The sequence below is a fragment of the Triturus cristatus genome, chromosome 10 (assembly GCF_964204655.1).
Source record: "Triturus cristatus chromosome 10, aTriCri1.1, whole genome shotgun sequence".
NCBI classification, from domain to species: domain Eukaryota; kingdom Metazoa; phylum Chordata; class Amphibia; order Caudata; family Salamandridae; genus Triturus; species Triturus cristatus.
This window is the reverse complement of record NC_140593.1, coordinates 1064831365-1064850466: the sequence shown is the minus strand read 5'-3', so window position 1 is coordinate 1064850466 and position 19102 is coordinate 1064831365. Positions and strand designations below refer to the sequence as shown.

Genomic DNA, 19102 nt, shown 5'->3' with positions numbered 1-19102 from the left:
TGACCAAAAAAAACCCCAAAATATCCAGAAGCACAACATCTTAAAAATAGGCACAGTCATTGTACATATAAACCTATAGTAATTCTTAGTTCAATTTTTCTAAGTGAACGAGGTCCTTCCTTTGTTTTTTTGCTGACATTATATAACAAATTACTGCATTGCAGACTAGTATTCTTTCAAAGTTCCGTAAATAATTAAAAGCAGTTTTATAGGAGTACAGGCAATTATCTTTAAAAATTGGACGGAGATACATTTTTCTAATTTCTATATAAAAATTGCAAAAAAGTAAAAAGTGAAGGGTGCTTTGTTTGGATCTACCATCAAACGGGCAGTTTGGAAGATTAGCACACCACTTGGCCCTTTTAGGAAAGGCAAAAAGATGGTGTAATTTGTTCATCCGTATTCTGGTTAGGTAGAATCTATGCTGTACATTGGTGATAAAAATGAGGTATGGCTGCAGACCCACGGCGTTTGGTCCCTTAAGATAAGTTATAGCAGTTTTCTTAGAACCTGAAACCTCATCTCTTAAGGCTGTCCTAACATTCAGGAGTCTCCTTTTCAAATCAACCTTACTAGTATGTTGTATGTCTTCAGGTTGATATCCATTCATCTAAGAGACCACTAATACAACTTAACCAAGGTATTTTCTTGCATTGGTCTTGGGACAAACAGTCTAAAATGATATCCCTCGTAAAATGAGTTTCTTCCCTAGTCCAGATACGGTGCCACAAATTTAAAGAGGCCATGCTAATCAAATCGTGTATATATGGTGTTCCAGTTTCTCTATGCACAATAATGGAAGGGGTAGAGGCCGATACGGCTAACAAACGTCTTAAAAAATTGTTTTCAAGAATTTGTAATGGCGAGGTATCCATCTGGCCCCATAGTGCTCCCCCGTAACAACTCCCTGTGATGCACTTTGCTCCGTATAGCTTGAGAATCCCCCGTACAGGTTTTTTACCAATTTTTTGGGAGAATCTAAAAATAGCCTCCACCAATTTCGTAAAGTTCAACTTGCATAGAGTTATATGTGTATTCCAAGTACCCTTACTGTTAAAAAGAATCCCTAAGTAAGAAAATGTAAACGTTCTCTCTATTAATGTCCCGTTAATATAATGTGATTTTGTTTTAATTTTCCTTTTACCACAGGACATAACCCGAGTCTTACTCAGGTTGATTTTTAAATGTTTTTCCGTCATAAAACTAGTAAAATTATCCATCAGGGTCTGTAAGCCGTTCGCTGTCCTTGAAATTAGGACGGCATCATCGGCGTACAATAATAGAGGTGTTGCCCGCTTACCAATCATTGGGACGTCTACCCCCAAATTCTGTAGTAAAATGTCAACACCATTTCTATAAAGTGAAAACAGAAGAGGTGCCAGAGTGCAGCCCTGTCTTATTCCACGTGTAATATTAAAGTGCTTCGTGCATTCCCCATGTATTCCATAGCGTATCTTTGCGGACAGACGAGCATAGATTTGGGATAAGAAACCAATAATATCCTCCGGGGTTCCCATCCCTCCCAACGTCTCCCATAACTTTGAATGATTCACCAAGTCAAAAGCACTTGACAAATCTACAAAGCAAAGTTGCAAGGATCCTTCCCTAGCGAAGGTGTATTTTCCTATTATTAGTTCTAAATTCAGACACTGTTCGACTGTCCCAACATCTCGTCTGAAGCCATACTGAGCTACAGATAAGATATTTTTTTCTTCTACCCATTGCTCTAGCCTGGCCAACAGCATTCTGCCCATAACTTTAGAAGTAGAGTCAAGCAAAGATATTGGGCGATAGCAATTGGCACTACTCCTATCCCCCATTTTAAAGATGGGGACTATCAAACTCTCTGCCCAAGTGGCAGGTACCACCCTCTCAATTGTTGCATTAAACAATTTGTACAAAACGGGTACCCAAAAATCCATATTGTATTTAAATATATCAATTGGGACTCCATCGGTGCCAGCTGCTTTGCCACTAGCGCTATTTTTAAGGGCTGTTCTAATTTCGTCTTGACTGATACTCCGTATTTTGGTGTTTTCTAATATTATAACGGACTTATCCTCTTTATTTAAAAAACCCTGTTCCGTTTCATTACAAATTGCTTCAAAGTGGATTAACCAATCCACTGGGGTCACTACCATGTCAATTTTTACTGATTGGACATCTTTAAAGAAAGGTTGGTCCAATGATTTCCAAAAAAGGGCCGAATCTCTAAGATCGGCAGCTTTGATCAGATTCTCCCACGATTTATCCCTAATTTCCGATTTTCTACGGATAAGGGCTTCTTTATATGACTTCCGTAGAATACTGACCTCCTCCCTATTGCGCGGGATGGTTTTTAGTGCAGACTTTAAATCTCTATTTAAACTAGAGCATTGATTATCAAACCATCTTGGGGAATGCGAAACATTTGATTTAGGATTCTTTCGCAAATCATCAGAAATTGCCGTAGAAATACTTAAACAAGCCTTAACTATGCCCAAGCTATTTGAGGAATTATCAAGGCAGGTTATAACATGATCATTAATTTGTAATAGGATCCTATTTGTAAAAGCTTCTGGGTCAACACCAACCCATTTAATTGAGATCCCATTCTCACCCCGTGTTTTTATATCCATAACGCGGGTACTTGCTTCCGAATGTTTTAAAAGGGGAGATCTTAAGGTTATCAGCACAGGATGATGATCACTCAATAAACTTGGGGAGACAGAGCATTCAGCTACTAGGGACCTAAGAAGTGATGAAATTATCAATACATCAGGATGATCTTACTCCTTCAAAGGTGTAAATATTACCCTATGCTCACGTCCACTCTCTTTTATAACCTTCTATGTAATTTCTAGGTTATACTTGGACATAACAAGGTTAATATTTTCGCCATAATTGTTATGTGGAAAGTGTGCAGAGACACTGCCTGATTCCTCTTCATAGCCACATTGAATCCCCGCTAAAAGGTTACATGGTTCTATGTTAAAGTCTCCCGCCCAAATTAGGGAACAATCCGGACCTACAATCTTCATGATGTCCGTCAGCTCCTTATCCAAAGATATGATGACCTCATGTCTCGAAGCATTAAATATATTATTATAAAAATTAATCACTATAATATCCTGTAATCCATCTGCTGTAAAAAATAAAAACTGGAAATTTGGCGCCTTTGTGTAAGATTTTTTTAAAGTCATCCTAGAAGACAATGATATAAGTGCTGCTAAACCCCCACTAGCCCTACCTGCCTTTGAGGGGATAGCATTTGTTGAAATTGTCTTGAACCCGTTTACGAAGAAATTATCTGTGTGCCAAGTCTCTTGTAATAAAACCACGTCGCAGAGTTGGATGCTTGTAAGCCAATTTACATCCTGCAGTTTATACCTAACCCCAGCAACATTCCATGTCATTATATGAAGGCATTCGTACTGAGGATAGCTAGAAGGATCCGTTTCAGCTTCCGTGGCTGATCCTTTCTTGCATCTGACAGTACAAGCCTCCCTGGCTAGTGACACTCATTTAACGCAAACATCTCCTAGTCTTCGTTTCTACATTACAGAGAAGATTTTCCTCTATAAAAAATTGATTTTTCCATGACATACAATTCAGCTGAGGATGCATAATACATAGCCTAGGCTGTATTTTATCTCTGGCCTTGCCAAAACCGTCAACGATTCTGGCATCAGGATAATTGGATTTAACAGCAACCTTTAGAAGCCATTGACTTACGTTTAGAAATAAGTCTGTTTTGAACTTCTTTCTAAATATATACTGACAATATTGTATGGAAATATTTTTTAGTGTGAAAAATACCCAAAATAACTGTAGCACAATTCTTCTTACCAGAAGCTAATTCATAAAAGTTGTATTTAAAAATTCAAATATCACCAGAAGCTGAGACTACTACTGATAAGTGCAGAATAATTTTCAAAGTGACACATGCTTTATTTTTTAGTTACAAGACCTTCTTCAAGGAAAAGCGTGTAGTGTGCAGGCACAGCAACACCAAAATATTAGTCCAGATACTAAATAATTAAGTTAAAATTCCCAAACCAATATTATAACAAAAAACAAAATAAAAAGATTGAAACAAAACAAAACTGAAAAAAACAAATGTAGGGTTCAAAAGGTTTAGAAAAAAGCCATTCCATAGGAAACAAATTGAAATAAAATGAAAGCAAAATTAATTGCAAGTGAATGGGGGGAAGTTTATTTGAACTTAGTCACTTTCAAGACAGACTAGTGATGGAGTAAAGTTTGATAGAGGTTATTAATTCTTTTGAGTTAGCAGATATGCAGGCCATGAAGTGATGTCGGACAAGGGTTGGCGGTGTGCCCCGTTCAAGAGTTTTACTTACACACTTGCAACTTATTGTAGAGGGCAAAACTCATGCAGCAGGGAAATGGAGGAAGCTGCAGCCTTGCAGAGTCCACTTTGTTTTTAAGTTCACATGGTCGACTCCAACTTGGTATGCAAATATCTGAGTGGGACAAACCAAAAAAAGGTAGCCACTAAGGTGACATTCCAACTTACAGCTAAGGTTTGCAATTTATTTCCTGGTGCTCCAAAAATCTTCACAAACATTAGTGGGCAACAAGCAGGCTCCTTCTGGTCAGGAACTAAACCTTTTATCCTTTTCGGACAAAATGGGTTGGCTCAGCCATTGGAGCATCTTTTGGGTTCATAGATTAAGGGTAAATCTGTAGATACTTTCTGCATAGTCCTTCACCAGGTAGATGGGAATTCATCAAGCAACAAAGTAGAGTTTTGCCTTGTCTCCTCTAAGCTGCTCTTTCCTTTCAGAGTATTTTTCAGCAAATTTTACAAGTTGAACTTATTTGCAATAATCTCTAAGTTTACTATAGTGTTTCCCAGTTCTATTCTTCAAAGGACCAAGCCCGACAGCAGCCATCCACAAAACGTTTTGTACCTTGAAAGAAACCGCTGTGACATTGGCTCCTTTCAAGGTATAGGGATGACCACTTGACTGACTGTTATCTCAAAATTTGGCAGATGAAGTATCTTTACCATGGTGAAGCTAATGTCCTCTGCCAACCCAACCATAGCTGCTCCATCCGTCAAACAATAAATCAGGCTCTGAATGTCTCTGAAGCTATCTTATATGCAGTTTTCCAAAAAGCACAGCAAATGGGTCTTTGGGATCTATGCATGGTGATTTCAATAACAGCACACTTAGGACATGTCAACTAGTATGGGTGGAAAGATTAATATCCCACTTATGGTTTAGCAAAGGGCGTTTCAGGAGCAGGCTGCAGATCTTCCGGGACACATGAGAATGTACTTCTTTCAAATCCTATTATTGGAGCCATTAGGCCAAGATCCTTAAGAGCCATAAAGGGCTTGTCTTAGTGCATTTCATCCATCCGTAAACAAGATTCTGGAAACAGAGGTTATAAAATGGCTTCAGAGTCCATATCACCCAGGAAAGTCACATGATTTAGGAACATAGTAAATACAGCATGATTTAGCCATTTGTGTACTATCACCATGGGTAGGGGCATATTATAGATGTGATACTGGAAGCTGAGAATGGCTCTCATCTGCTTCATTGTTTGGATGTTGCCATATTTAATGGACCTGTGTAAGAATGGTGGTGGTACTATATGTAGGGTGCAATATATTTCATGACAGTGCCTTGTATCCTTTACATCGACCTACCAATACATTTTAAGGTAAGAATATAAACATAAGTATATAATGACAGCACTTATACTTACCTGCCAAGGGTGAATAGATAATATATATTTACATTACAATATAGTGGTTGGTTGATGCAGTGGATGCAATATTATTGCAGGTAGTCACTGTTGACCTCGATATAGTGGTATACAATCCTAAGAACTTAACTTGTTGTCCATTAATGATTTTTTCTTTAAAAGATTGCTTTGCGATGCCAAGTAGCGTAACTTGTCACATGCAGTAGATAATGTGAAAAACTATAATCCTCCATGACTAACTCTAAAAAGCTGAAAAAGTATGTTGAAATTTACGTCATAAAACAAACACTCACTTACAAAGAATGGACCTACTCATCTGGCCTTAGACAACGACTGGACGCCCTCCATCTACTTGGTATTAGACTGGAAAAATAAAGCAGCTTCAAATGGTCTAAAAACACCGAATTGGATATGAAGTTTGGATTTTCGTGGAGAGTCCATTGTTAGTGATTATCTGAAACACTCGTCTTCCTACCCTTCAGCGGAATGGCCATGTGATTCCCAACACAAAGGGCAAACTACATAACAGGTACTCCTTGGCTTTCCTAGATTACTGCAGGGGAACCCTCAAGAAGCCTAAATGCATTCTCACCTGTAGTCCTTTAATGTTCATTAATCTTTGTCTTTTGGATTGATCTGTGAGGAAGAATTCGTTGTCTTCTGGTGACTCCTCTGAGGTGGAGGAGTACTCTGCCTCTTGCCCATTGATTCTGGGACTCATCCGTCCAGTGTTCTGAAGGTTGTAGGGTATGACCAGATTCCTTGGTAAGCTCTGAACACAGAATATAGAAGAGGAAGAAGAGTACATGAAGTCAGAGGCTGACGAAGACCGAATAATACTCCACATCCATTGCCTTCCCCTCACTGTCTGCTTCTCTTGCACACATTATTGTTCTTTACAGGCTATTGGTAGATAAAGCATTAAACCTAGTGAGATAAATGAAATAGCTAAACTGGCACATAGTGACAGTGTTTCCATAATTCTGTACATCCCAAGCATTCTTGAAGGCTCAACATTATTTTCTAAGTAGCTATTGGGACCTCTGTCTACCCGCTACCTTCTGTCTATTTCCCTCTAACCCCTTCTCCATTGGAACTGCTTCTTACACTACAGTTCTGACACTTTTTATTCTGACTCATCTGTTTTAATCCCACTATTGTTCTACTATTTTTCTGTCTTGCCTCCTTTTCTCTTTGTACTTATATTTTAATTGCATCTCTTGAACATTGCGGTTTCCTGATATTTGTTTTGCTCTATACTCTATTACTGTGCTTTTCCTGAATTTACCTATTGCCTTCACTTTTTAAACCTTGTATGAATACGTTTCTTGGTGTCTTTGGAGGCATGGCCTTGAGCCCAAGTGAATAACATGCACTTTTAGTTGTTCTCACCGCTGGCTTCCTAAGGCAACATGAGCCCAGAAGTGCACAAAGCTATCCACCAGAGTACACCAACATTGAGAAGGGGATAAGCTGCACTTAAAGTGCTAAAAAGCATTCAGTAGAATGAACTTGGAGGTGCTAATTTGGTTATCTTCCAAGGACGAGGAAGATAACATGGTGGCCATCTCCCATGCACAAGGGGCAACCTGCTGCAGATATGCTGAAGGGAGGACAAACTGCCTCGCTGGGGTCCCAACTGAGTGGCAGTAGAGGAGAGAAAAGTAGACAGCTCTGCTGGGTGTGATCTGGAGCACATACACCCCCTTGTGGCAGGCTCTCGAGGAACAATTACAGTCTTAGCAGCCACGATGAGATGAGGTGTCAACACACATGCCCAATGATGGGGCTGGGATGCAGAGTCGAGGCAGCAGCAGGGGCCCCATGAGCGAACCGAGAATATGGTCAAAACAGCAACTGGAATAGTATAACAGAGTTGGTGGGTCTGGGTCTGGCTTGAGCATGATGAGGCCTGATGGTGCACTGCCTGCTCTATTAGACTCGAGTGAGAAGCTATAACCATGCTGACATGGTGGGAGACTCTCCCACCCAATAAGAAGAAATTGGGACGCATCCATTTACCTCCCCACAAGTGACCACCTAAGAACACAAGAATGGACTGCCTATGGCCTCGGGCAGAACTGTCTACACTAACCTGGGAGGATAGTGACTGGAAGAAGGCTGCCACCCCATGTTGCCTGCAAGCAAGCTAAGGCAAGGGAGTGAAAACATTCTGTGGGTGGGCATGTCTGGCTAGACAGTGAGGGACAGCATAAAGCCAGGCTCACCATCCTTATGCATCCATCCTGTGGTGACACAGGATCACAAACAAAGCCTTTGAGAGCCAACAATGGGGCAAAGCAACAGCATTAAGGATTTAATGCAAGCTGATGGCTGATCAACAGCAGCTTCAAGCCAGGATGGTCAGCATGAGACAACTTCTTGCTTCACCTGAGACTGCTTACACTCTACCCAAAGAGGAATGTGCCCCATAGGAGCATGTTCCCCTTTGTGAATTAGTTACTTGAGCCTAGGTAATTGATCAATGGTTTGCAACTGCAACTGTGGTCACAAAACAGTGCTGCACCTCATTGTAAACTCCAAATATAAGGGCGACTCCTCTTTTACACCCCACACCTCTTTTTCCAATTCAAAATGGATCACAAAAGCCCTTTTACAAGTGGAAAAGGCTTTTCCATTTCGTAAAAGGGTTTTGATACATTTTAAGAAGGTATTTTGCATCACCTACCTTTTGATTCTGCAAAATGCATTTCTGTGTGACCGCAAAAAATCTTTGTACATGAGGCCCATTGTTCTTTCTTGATTTCTTTATTTGATTCAGTCCTCAATTTGTGAAACAATAAGTTCCCAAAGTTTTTCATGGCCTTTCATAATGAGTGGTGCATTAAATGCCAGCATGTGCAGAAACTCCTGTCACCACACTTAGTAGAACTATTAGTTTTGGGGGTAACATTGCACCTCACAAATGTCCACCAATACATTTCATCAGTTCAAACCTGACAACATGTACCATGGGTAAAGGGCCTGGGAATTGCTACAACATGCAGATTCTGGTGCAGTAAGCACCAAAATCTACTTGTTAGTTGCCCGAACCCCATAATAGGTGATAATTAGCACACCAAATAAATTCCGAACACCTGAGTGTCGGATTTTATCTCTCACATATGATAATGGAGCACATTTAATGCAGGCCTTAAGAGACTGCTACAGATGCTACCAGATGCCAGTGTTGCTGAATACCAAGGCTGACTGGTCTTGATTCCACCCCCTGCCTCATTCTTTTGCAATGGTAGACTTTCTGACATTTACACTCAATTTTGCAGCTCCTTTCTCATTCCTATTGTCTGCTTTTGTCACTGTTCTTCCAGGTTCTTGCTCCTCATACTTTCTCCTTTTTGCTCCCTTTCTCTCTCTCTGTCTGGGTAAAAGTCTAATGATAAAAAATAAGTCCCTCTATCCAAAAAAGAATACTATAACCCATCATCAGCTATTACTGGCACAAATGTAGCACTTGTTTGCCCACTGCAATTTCTTTAGTTGTGTTTTTTACTTCCATCCGTCTTCTCCACCCCCTTAACCACCCTTCTTTTTGTTTTCTGTTTTGCCCTGAACTATGTCTACTTGCAAGGGGAGAGGTGGATGGAGTTGATCTCTTTTTGAGGCTTTGTCAGACTGTGACACCAATCTGTTTAATCTAGGTGTGTGAATTTCAGCAGCAACTATCTCTCCAATGAGCTGAGAGGTGTGCTGTGCTGTTCACACCCTGACCTTCCAACTAGTGTCGAATTCAGACAGAAAATAGGCCCGGATAGCAAAACAAAAAATGCCCCCCATTAGTGAATTAAAGAGCTAAAGATAATATCCCAAAATTGTAAATGGGGCAGTTGTGAACTTGTAAATACAATTTGTATTGGTGTTTGGAAAGGTATAGAAGGCTGCATGCATTTGTGCTTACTGCAGGCAATGTTTGTGGTCATGCCAGGAAATTCAACAGTAAAAACTGGCCCACCAGAAAAAAAACAGTTCCACAAACCTCCTAAAACTGGCCAACGCACTGAACTATTAGTCCCTTCCCTCTGGCACTGTCTGATTGCCATATAAGACAGTGCAACCCTGCTTCCAACATGCAGATGGCATTGCCAGACATATGCAACTAACTGGCAATGCTCTGGAACGGGGTTCACAATCCCTTATGGTTATTTTCCTGCCAGTGAAGCATCTTTCGAAAGATGCAGGCTTCAGCTGAAGCAGAAAAGCCTTTGCGAGGCCATTACACAATTCTTTGATTGGCTCTTTTACTGACGTATAGACTCAAAATGCGGGGGAGGGGGAGAGGAGTTATTTTAGATAAACTTTTTAATAGACTGCCAACTATATTTTGTTGCTAAAAATATGTGCTTTCAGATTTTTCTGCTGAGGAAGGTTAGTCACTTCACATAATATCAATTGAGATGTTTGGTGGTAGAGGCACTGGCCAACTCAAGGCAACATTGCAAACAGCTCTGTGTTCTATTTGTGAAACTCCAGGTACTCACAGTTCCTGGGTGTGGGATATTACTGGACTCAAGAAATGGGGCCTTGTTTTAGGGGCAACAGTGTCACGGCAGGGGTTGCAAGTGGAAGGCCGTATCAAGTTTAGAACTTGTTTGGTTAATAAAAGTGTATAAGTAATGGCGCCTCTATAACTCCCTGGCAAAATGAAGTTTCTCCAAGCCTCAAGATCAATGCACACCTTCCATTCCTAACAGTTAGGTAGCAGCAAGCAAGTTTGGTTGAGCGTAGGGCTCTTCCACATTGTGACACAGCTACAGTAGCTCCCTTCTGTCATGCGTCTCTACAATTCACATTGTATATGACATTGTTTACTTAAAAAAATTCACCAATTCACTAAACCTTCCATCACTTCACCCTATCGTTACCACCAACAGAAGGCATCCTTCCTAAGTACTTAGAGCAATTTGTGCTCTATAAAAATATACGCACACTCACTCATATACTCACTGACTCATGCACCTGAATTTACATGTTACACAGTGTAGGGAGCCTTCCTACACTCTGACAAATAATAACCTTTGAAGGTATGAAGCAATCCAATGCAGCTGCTATACCTTTTCTCAGGCCAGAAGGTGACTTGTATTCCATGGCTGAGCTCCTTAAATACAAAGTATGTTTTAACTTTTGTTTAATGATTTCCACCTGTGGTATTCATTCATACCAAGGTTTTTGAAGATACAAGAAAAGGGACAGTTAAATTGATTGCCCTGTGATTGCTTTAGTGAGAGAAGTATGCAAGCACCAATCCTCATGTCTTCATCACATTTAACAGCATAATGTGGCCGTTCTGGGTATATAGAAATAAATGTAATCTTCACAAAACCAATTGAGCAAGGCGTGTGCCTTTTCGGAACACCTTTAGTACATTGACTAGTGGTGACAGCTCATTAGTTTCAAAGTGCTCATCAACTTAATTCGATTCTGTCCTTTAACAAAGTTTTATGGCACGAGAACTATAATGTGGCGGAATGTAAACCAAGGCCAATGAAAAAGGTCTATTTGTCGTTCAAAGTAAAATAATTTTTAAAAATCCATGTATATCCATATTATCCCCATGTAGTTGGTTGCAAAAATGCAAAAACATATTTAATTCCTTTTAAAGCAAGGAAACAAACAAAAAAGGCCAAAATGCGAACACTCAAGAGACCATTGTTGTATTTTTGATCAAGCCACCCATGTATTTGTTGACGAACGTCATTGTGGAGATGCAATATGTATCAAGGTACCATCTGGGAGATACTATTCCCTAACATCGTGTGTGAACAGAACGGGACGAATATACCTAATTGATGGATGTGATCCATGACTATGACGGCCACCTGGTGATAACAATTTCTTGATGTACCTAAAGAATTTCGGAGATTAAATCCACAAGAACTCCAGATTGGGAGTATAAAGAATATGAATAAATTGGAGCCCTGATGAAGTTCCCGAAAACATTTGGGAACGAAACGCATTGGCTGGATGTTGCTATGTATGTAAAATGATTTTATGAATCACACGGAAGAATAAAAAGAATTTGGGATAAAGTTGGAAATTTTTGGACTACAATATCTTCGGGTGCACCATTTCACTTGTATATTCATTCATGTATTTATTTGTGTTTGTCCATACCTGTCAAATGGTGCATTTCATGTTTGACACATTCAGCTACTTTGGGTGTTTTAGCCAACAGAACTTTGCATTTGTGATCTTACAGTTTTATTGTTACTACCATAAATATGGACTTTAACATCCTGGCATTTAAAATACATTTGAGCCAAAAAGCAACACTAGCTGAAGGTAGCCTGCATTATCAACTGACAGCTATGAAAACAGGCGTGGATGTGTGCCTGTGAGTTTTTTCAACCTGTGTGAAGTACCTTGTGTATTCTAAGCGTACGCGGGAATCTGCACATGTGATGTTTATATGCATGATTGTTTGTATAAGTGTTCTATGTCTACATCCATGTATGCATATGTTTTGGTCTTTGTGTGCATAGAGTGTTATAAACATATTGGTCTACCAGCATGCATGCATATATCTTTGCAATTTATGTACCTCTATGAACATACGCTCTATTATGGTCAAGCATATTAGCTCTGTCAATGCTTGTTTAATGTTCTTCTGCCTGAGAAAGTTGTACACCTAGTTACCTTAATGTAGACATTAAGCTGAAGTATCTGCTCAGACTTAAATAGCTAAAGCTGACCTTTCTCCAAATGCTGATTCACATAACAAATCACTTTCATTAAGAAATGAGCATTTTGCTAATTGGAATCAAACTGTTGCTCGCTAATCATTTGTTATTCTCTGCCGTTAATGAAGTAATTACGCAAGTTGTGCTGATGAAAATAAAAGCAACACGGGAACAGCGAAACTGATAGAATAATAAACAAAATAATTTAGGAAGACAGATGTAAGAATGTGATCCTTACGCCCATGCACTTTCTCTAGTGGATTGCATTCTGTGTTGCCTCTGGTTATTTTTACTTGTTTTTCATGCTGTAATAAAGTGTATCTGTAAGTCTTTGAAATGTTGTTATAGGAAAATGATTTCACTTCCTATCAGACTTCAAAAAAATATATGAGTAAATTATCACTAACTTCTTTTCCTGAATGGAAATTAAAACACATGATTCAGCACATGCATATTTGTTTGGGGGGCACAAAAGCACTTAGATGTGAAGACCCTGCTTCAGATCTTAAAACCTTACACAAAGGAGTTAATCAAAATGCATTTTCCCTCTTGCAATATAGATAATCTCATTGAAAATGACATTGAAATTACACTTTAAGAAAAATGTACTTGGTGTCTCAAGTGAAAACTTGCGAATAAAAATGAAGTGGTGTGAGCATTTTTTAAGCAGAAGATGGTTTGTGGACATGCAGTGATCAGTTTAACGTTTGTCACAGGTCATTTTCAACTCAAACTGGTTTCCTGTGGGACGAAAAATATACGGTAAAGTGTGACCGCAAGAAAAAAATATGCGAAATGCACGAAAGTCAGTAATCCGGAATTACACGCAATCAGACTCATTTAATATTTTTTATTTTAATTTAGCAATTGTTTATTTTTTAAGAAAAGCAGCATGGGCAGTGTAATGCATTCAGCTGTTTGCAAATGATGGTGGGAAATGTAGGTGGCTAGAAGTATGTGATCATTTCCCTAACAAGTTGGATAGCATTGGACCAGGGCTGGGCTTAACGACCCAGCAAACTGTACCATCCAGTCTTGTCTGAAGATATCCTCGCGAAATATGTGTGAGGAAAATTTATATATAGTAACAATAACTTAGTTGTCATATAATGCTCCATACTGGGCTTATGTTGTTTCTAAGCAGGGCAATCGACAGGGGGCAGATTTACTGACATTTCACGCAACACAAGCACCCCCTGCTACTGTTTTACATAGATTAAAACATCAGAATTTTGAGAGATCCATTCTTCAATAGATTAACTCTGGGTTTATAATGGCTGGTAGAAGCCCGGAGCTCCAACATTCCCAGGTTTTTCTTAATGTTGTCCCTTTTTATTTCAGAACATTCTACCCTTAGTGTGTGGAATAATCTAATAGCCTTATAGCCCTTCTGCTGTGGGCGACACCGGTTGTTAAAGGCCCTCTTTGTTATACGGCCTCGCCTGCGGCTTGGGACTATAACTCAGTTTCAGGGTCTTTAACAAATGGTATAGACCTTGTCAGTGGGCTAATAGGCTATATCAACAAACCACTGTGACTCTTATAGTTGTACCAATGCCCCTCACAACCCAACTGCAGCCATCATGGTCACTCACAGAGGCATTTTCGACAACACCTCAATCATAACCCACAGAAGCCATTGCCACTTCAGTGACAACATCCAGACTCAGTAACCTTCTCAAAGTTCTTGACCTTCCCCAGGAGCACCCCCTACCATTTCTTAGTGGGAAAGCATACTGCCCTGCCAATGCACCTTCACCTTCACTTACAGAGATCCTTATAATCCCAACACTGAGAAAAATGCAGTTCTTCAAAAGCACCTCAGCCATACCCATAGCCTGACTCCCTATTCTATAACATACTAGATGTACTGATGCCCCTAATCCAGCAGCACCCACTGTTGCTCCAGAACTTGCATCCTCCTATATGAGCTGAATGCATTTCACATATCACCTCCACCTCCTCTATTATTCCAGCTGAGGAAAGACACAAATACATCAATGCAAGTCAATTCTGACCCATAGCAACCTCACCTCTGCCTCTACCGGAACAAATACACAGCTACAATGATGCACCCCAGTCAGTAACTGCAGTATCTCTGCTGTTCTAGTACCAGGCTCCACATATAGTATTCCCACTGCACTTCACCACTGACCTTCAGCAACACTTCACATTAACAAATCTGCTATCATGTGTGGTATGCTTTTGTGAGAGAATAGTGCAAGTATGTAAGACAGGCCTGACTGCATGCCAACCAGACTGCTTGTTTGCATTTAATATTGGAAAATGTGCATGTTTGGCATGGGGTATAGAGAAGCAGTCTAACTGTTTGGTTGGTAATGCTCACAAACATATGCTCTAGTTTGTTGTTTTCAGTATAGAAAGTCCTGTTCTCTGGCACCGTCCAAGCTAAGAGGACAGCAAAGGAACGTTTTCTATTTTCTGGTGCTGACCTTGGAACTGTGACTGCAACAGGACGTGATAAAATATAATTAATAATAAAGTTATATACGGTGCCAGTGCAGGCCTGGGTTAGACACATGGACTGGTTGCTGAGTGGAGTTGTTGAAAGGGTGGATTCTCACTGCTGAGTGACCCAAAGTATACAGGTAAACTACACATGGTGTGGCATAATTTATGCTTAGGAAGTTTAAATGGCCATATATATGGCTGACAACATTTAGGCACTTCATGTAGGGCACAGACATACAGGATAGGGATATTTGATTACATGGGATATGGCCTATTGACAATCTCCCCTATTTGCAGACCATTTGCTGAGTTATTTATAAAAAGTATGATCATTCTTATACACCTGATTTGTAGAAAAATACTGCAAAACAGTCTTATGACAGTAAGATACCGATTGTGTGTGTACTTGTTTGGGGCACAAGTGCCGAGCTCTATTTTATCATCACCTTCAGAAAAAAGATTCTCTGGGAGGTTTTTCTGACTCCTAACACCCACTGTCCAACAGAGCATAATCACTCACTGGTTGGGGAGTGAGAGACAACAGCTGATCCTCCTTTTCTGTGAAAGGGATATATTTCCTTTTGGAGCTGATGGTATAAACCAGGAGCGAACACTGATATTGTAGGGAACATGATACGGCGATCAACGAAGGGTCTGATACCTGAGGATCCCTGAGGGCCTGGGATCCCCAAAAATACGTAACACACACAAGCCCAATGGGTGACATGCAGAGGGATTTTAAGATGCTCCTCAGCAAAAGGAAAACCATGCACCTTGTCTGACTGAGGTTTGTTAAGGGCTTAACAAAAACAAAGGATCTGCCTTAATCACTAGTAGAGAATGTTGAGTCTTTGTGAGCAATGATTGAGATACAGAGCTGGTGAAAATGAAACAGCCATGACAATGGGCTTACATTTTGACCTTTAACCTCAACTGGCAATCCAGTATTGAGAACTACACAGTCCTGCCAGTGCATATCAGTCCTCATAGGCACCACACCTGCTTTCCAAACACTGGAAACATGTGGCTAGAAGGATGAACCTATATGTTGACCTTAAACAACACCCCCTGATGTCCTGTTACTGATAATCATTGACAGCCCTTTTGGTGCACCTCAATCCTGGCCTGTGGCACCTGTCTGCCAATTATTTATTCTAATTGTCATCATGGTCTTAGACCCTTAAATAGCTCCTTGAATCCCATTTGCTGCAGGACAGCCAACAAGGAACCAAGACCCTTTTTGGGGTTAATGAACCCTTGGCTAGAGTCCATAAAGTCTTATTTGTTTTACACTCTTAAAAAAATTAAAAATACATTAAAGGGGCTGAAGTCGATGAACAATTGGGGTTGGCTGCCCGTGGAGGGCTGGTACAGGGCCTGGCCTTTGACTATCTTCCGTGCACAGCAGGGGTGTCCACCTGTGGAGGGTTGGGTGCAGAGGTTGACCATATGACCTGTGGCCAGCCCCCCTAAAACATGGCCAAAGGCTGTGCTCCGAAGTGGTTGGAAGTTTGTAAAGGGTTTGACACAGTGTACAGCGAGGCTTGGCCACCTGCACAGAGCCTTGCTAAATGCCAGGCTTTGCAACCAAACCCTGCTGTGCATGGCCAAAGACCATCCATAGGGGTGTTGGGTGTAATTAGGAGGTAAAGTGCAAGTAACTGTTGGATGAGGTCATGATAACAATGGGAAAACAACGAGATAACAAAAACACAAATTCACTGAAAAATCAAAGTTTGATGTTAAGTCATGGTTAGCTTTGTTAATAAGACCTTAACATATGACTGAACAAATTAGAAATTGAATGAAAAAAAAGAAACTTCAGTTAAAGTGAAGTTATGCTTACAAAACAAAATCAAAATCACAATTTAATTTGCCAGTTATGGTTAAGTAAACTAACCATCACTTACAACACTCTCTCATGCAGAGATTATGACCTCACATATGACATCAATTATTGCATGTTAAATGGCATCTTAATAACATCACCGATGACATCTCAAATTATACCATTGATGACATTATTGATGACATCACTGATGATAGTACCCAATGGTTCCAATAGTTGCGAATGTCATTTTTTTTTAGTTTTTAATTCATAACCATAACTGTACTTTAACAGTGGTTTTTAAGTGAATGTCCATGATGTTTCTTTACACATACATTAAGGTGTTATAATCAAAGCTAACATAACTTCCTTTTATCCTTGGTTTTCCACTGTGTGGTTAAGATTCGGCTGCACTTTCCATTGAAAAGGAATTTTCTGGTATAAATTTGGCAGTCACTTAGCTGCCGCAGTTTGCCCATTCGAGAAAAAGGTTAAGGAGGGGGGTCAAAATGTGTTTTTCGTTTTTAGCCCCACACAGGAAATTTTGCTCACTGCTACAGCAAGAGCTGCTGAACTGATTTACTCCATACTTGATATGATTGTGTGCTTTTTGAGGTTTGGTGTAAATCGGATCAGTATTTTGGAGATATTGGTGTTTTAAAAGGTGAAAGATGGGCTTGAAAGGGTTAATCTTTTGCATAGCTTGGCCATTTAAAATAACAGTTTCCAAAATCATGATTTCAGTTTTCTCATATGTGAATTTTTCTAGGAATGTGACTGGTTGAAGAAGGGGATCTAGGTTTTTGTAGGTCTGAGACTATTGAAAAGTAGGTTATTAAATGCTTAAATAAATAGATTTGAGGATTCTATCATGCCGTCCATGTATAAAGGGAACACTATGGAAGGGCTGAATCAGAGAAACCATGAAAAGCAACTAGGAAAGAGGCTTTATTGAGTGGGTCGGGACACTGAGGGGTACAGGAAAGCTGCAGGTCACCTTCTTCTGATATCACAAGAAACTAAGGTTATGAAATAAGCTTGTGTTGCTGGTTATTGAGCAAATAAGGGGGTGATTACAATGGCGGATGGACTTGAGTCCGTCCACCATCATCACGGGAATCAGGACCACCCAGCCATATGGCGGCGATCCCGCACATGCAATTATAATGCGACTGCCACTATGGCGGTCGCATTGTGCATATCTACTATTGTGGCGGGTGCTGCTGGCTGGAGCACCCGCCCTAATGGCAAAAATGCATGTTGTGCATTTCCCTGCACTACATGGCAGGCACCACACAATGCCTGCCACCTGGTGAAGGGAACTGTATGGGGGCACCATAGGTGCCCCCAAGTGCACAATTGCATTGCCCCTGAATAAGGGGGGCCTGCAACAGGCCACCAAAGTCAATCTCCGCCAATCTTTGAATGGCGGAGGAACCGCCATTCAAACGCTGGTGTAATGCAGCATCCTAATATGGCTGACGGTGCCTGTTAGGCAGCGCCACAATTCTAGTTATGCTGGCCGTGTCTGACAGGCAATCGTAACGATTTCCTATGTTGGACCCGTGGCAGACAGGCTTTCTGTCCGCCAGTACTCCGAACGCCATCCTTATCTGGCGGGTGGAAAATGGTCGCACGATGGCGGTGAACCCGCCACTGGCAGTCTGCCGGTGGCCGGTTCATCGCTATCATAATCAGGTCCTAAATGTCCTGCCAATTAGAAATTTGAAATAAGTGAATCTGTGAATTGTGTTTTTTACAAATTCAGGATCTTAATCGCATGCTATTTGTGTGTCCGGAACTTCAAATGGCAATGCGCAAGGCGCATGTTTTTTAGACTTTCAGTTATCAAATGTAATACTCACTTGGCTCAGGAAGCTCGATCTTTTGTCCTGTCCCCACCAAATGAAATGGTTTGCCATGGGATATTTCAATTGTTTAAAACATTTCTGGCCATTTATTAGGAAATTCTTGGGGAGTTTGATTTGTGTGCTGTAATGTTTGCTGGTTGGACAATGTAGAATGTTGCATCCTTTACAAGGTAAGTTTTTCTCTCTTTCATCCGTTTTTGATTTACTGTAGTGTTTGAAAAAAAAAAAAGGGAAAAAAAAGTAGTTAAAGTATTTTTTTTATTGTGTTGGTGTATTTTTGTGGACCTCCGTAGGAGTTCTGTAACAAATGAAAACTAAATTGAATTGAATTGGATTGGGTATTAGGTAAGAAGACAGGGGAGTTTACCTTGACTAATTTTAATATGAAATAATTTTATTTCTTAGTAATGCTGGATCATTGTTTGAATACCACTTCATTTTTTGGACGAAGACTACACCCTTAAAAGACCTCTTTTCCTGAAAGCCTTTTAATGTTGTGTTTTGCTGATACT

The 19102-nt window shown here is 40.3% G+C and overlaps 1 protein-coding gene across 6 annotated transcripts in view; it reads right to left on the bottom strand.

Moving 5' to 3' along the window:
- The window catches only part of CARD11 (caspase recruitment domain family member 11), a 935632-nt gene that overhangs the window by 281245 nt on the left and 635285 nt on the right, over positions 1-19102 (bottom strand). For all 6 annotated transcript variants that reach the window (XM_085629202.1, XM_085629205.1, XM_085629200.1 and 3 more), the window contains exon 9: positions 6317-6496. In XM_085629202.1, coding sequence (XP_085485328.1) covers positions 6317-6496 — 180 coding nt within the window. The remainder of the gene's footprint in view (positions 1-6316; positions 6497-19102) is intronic.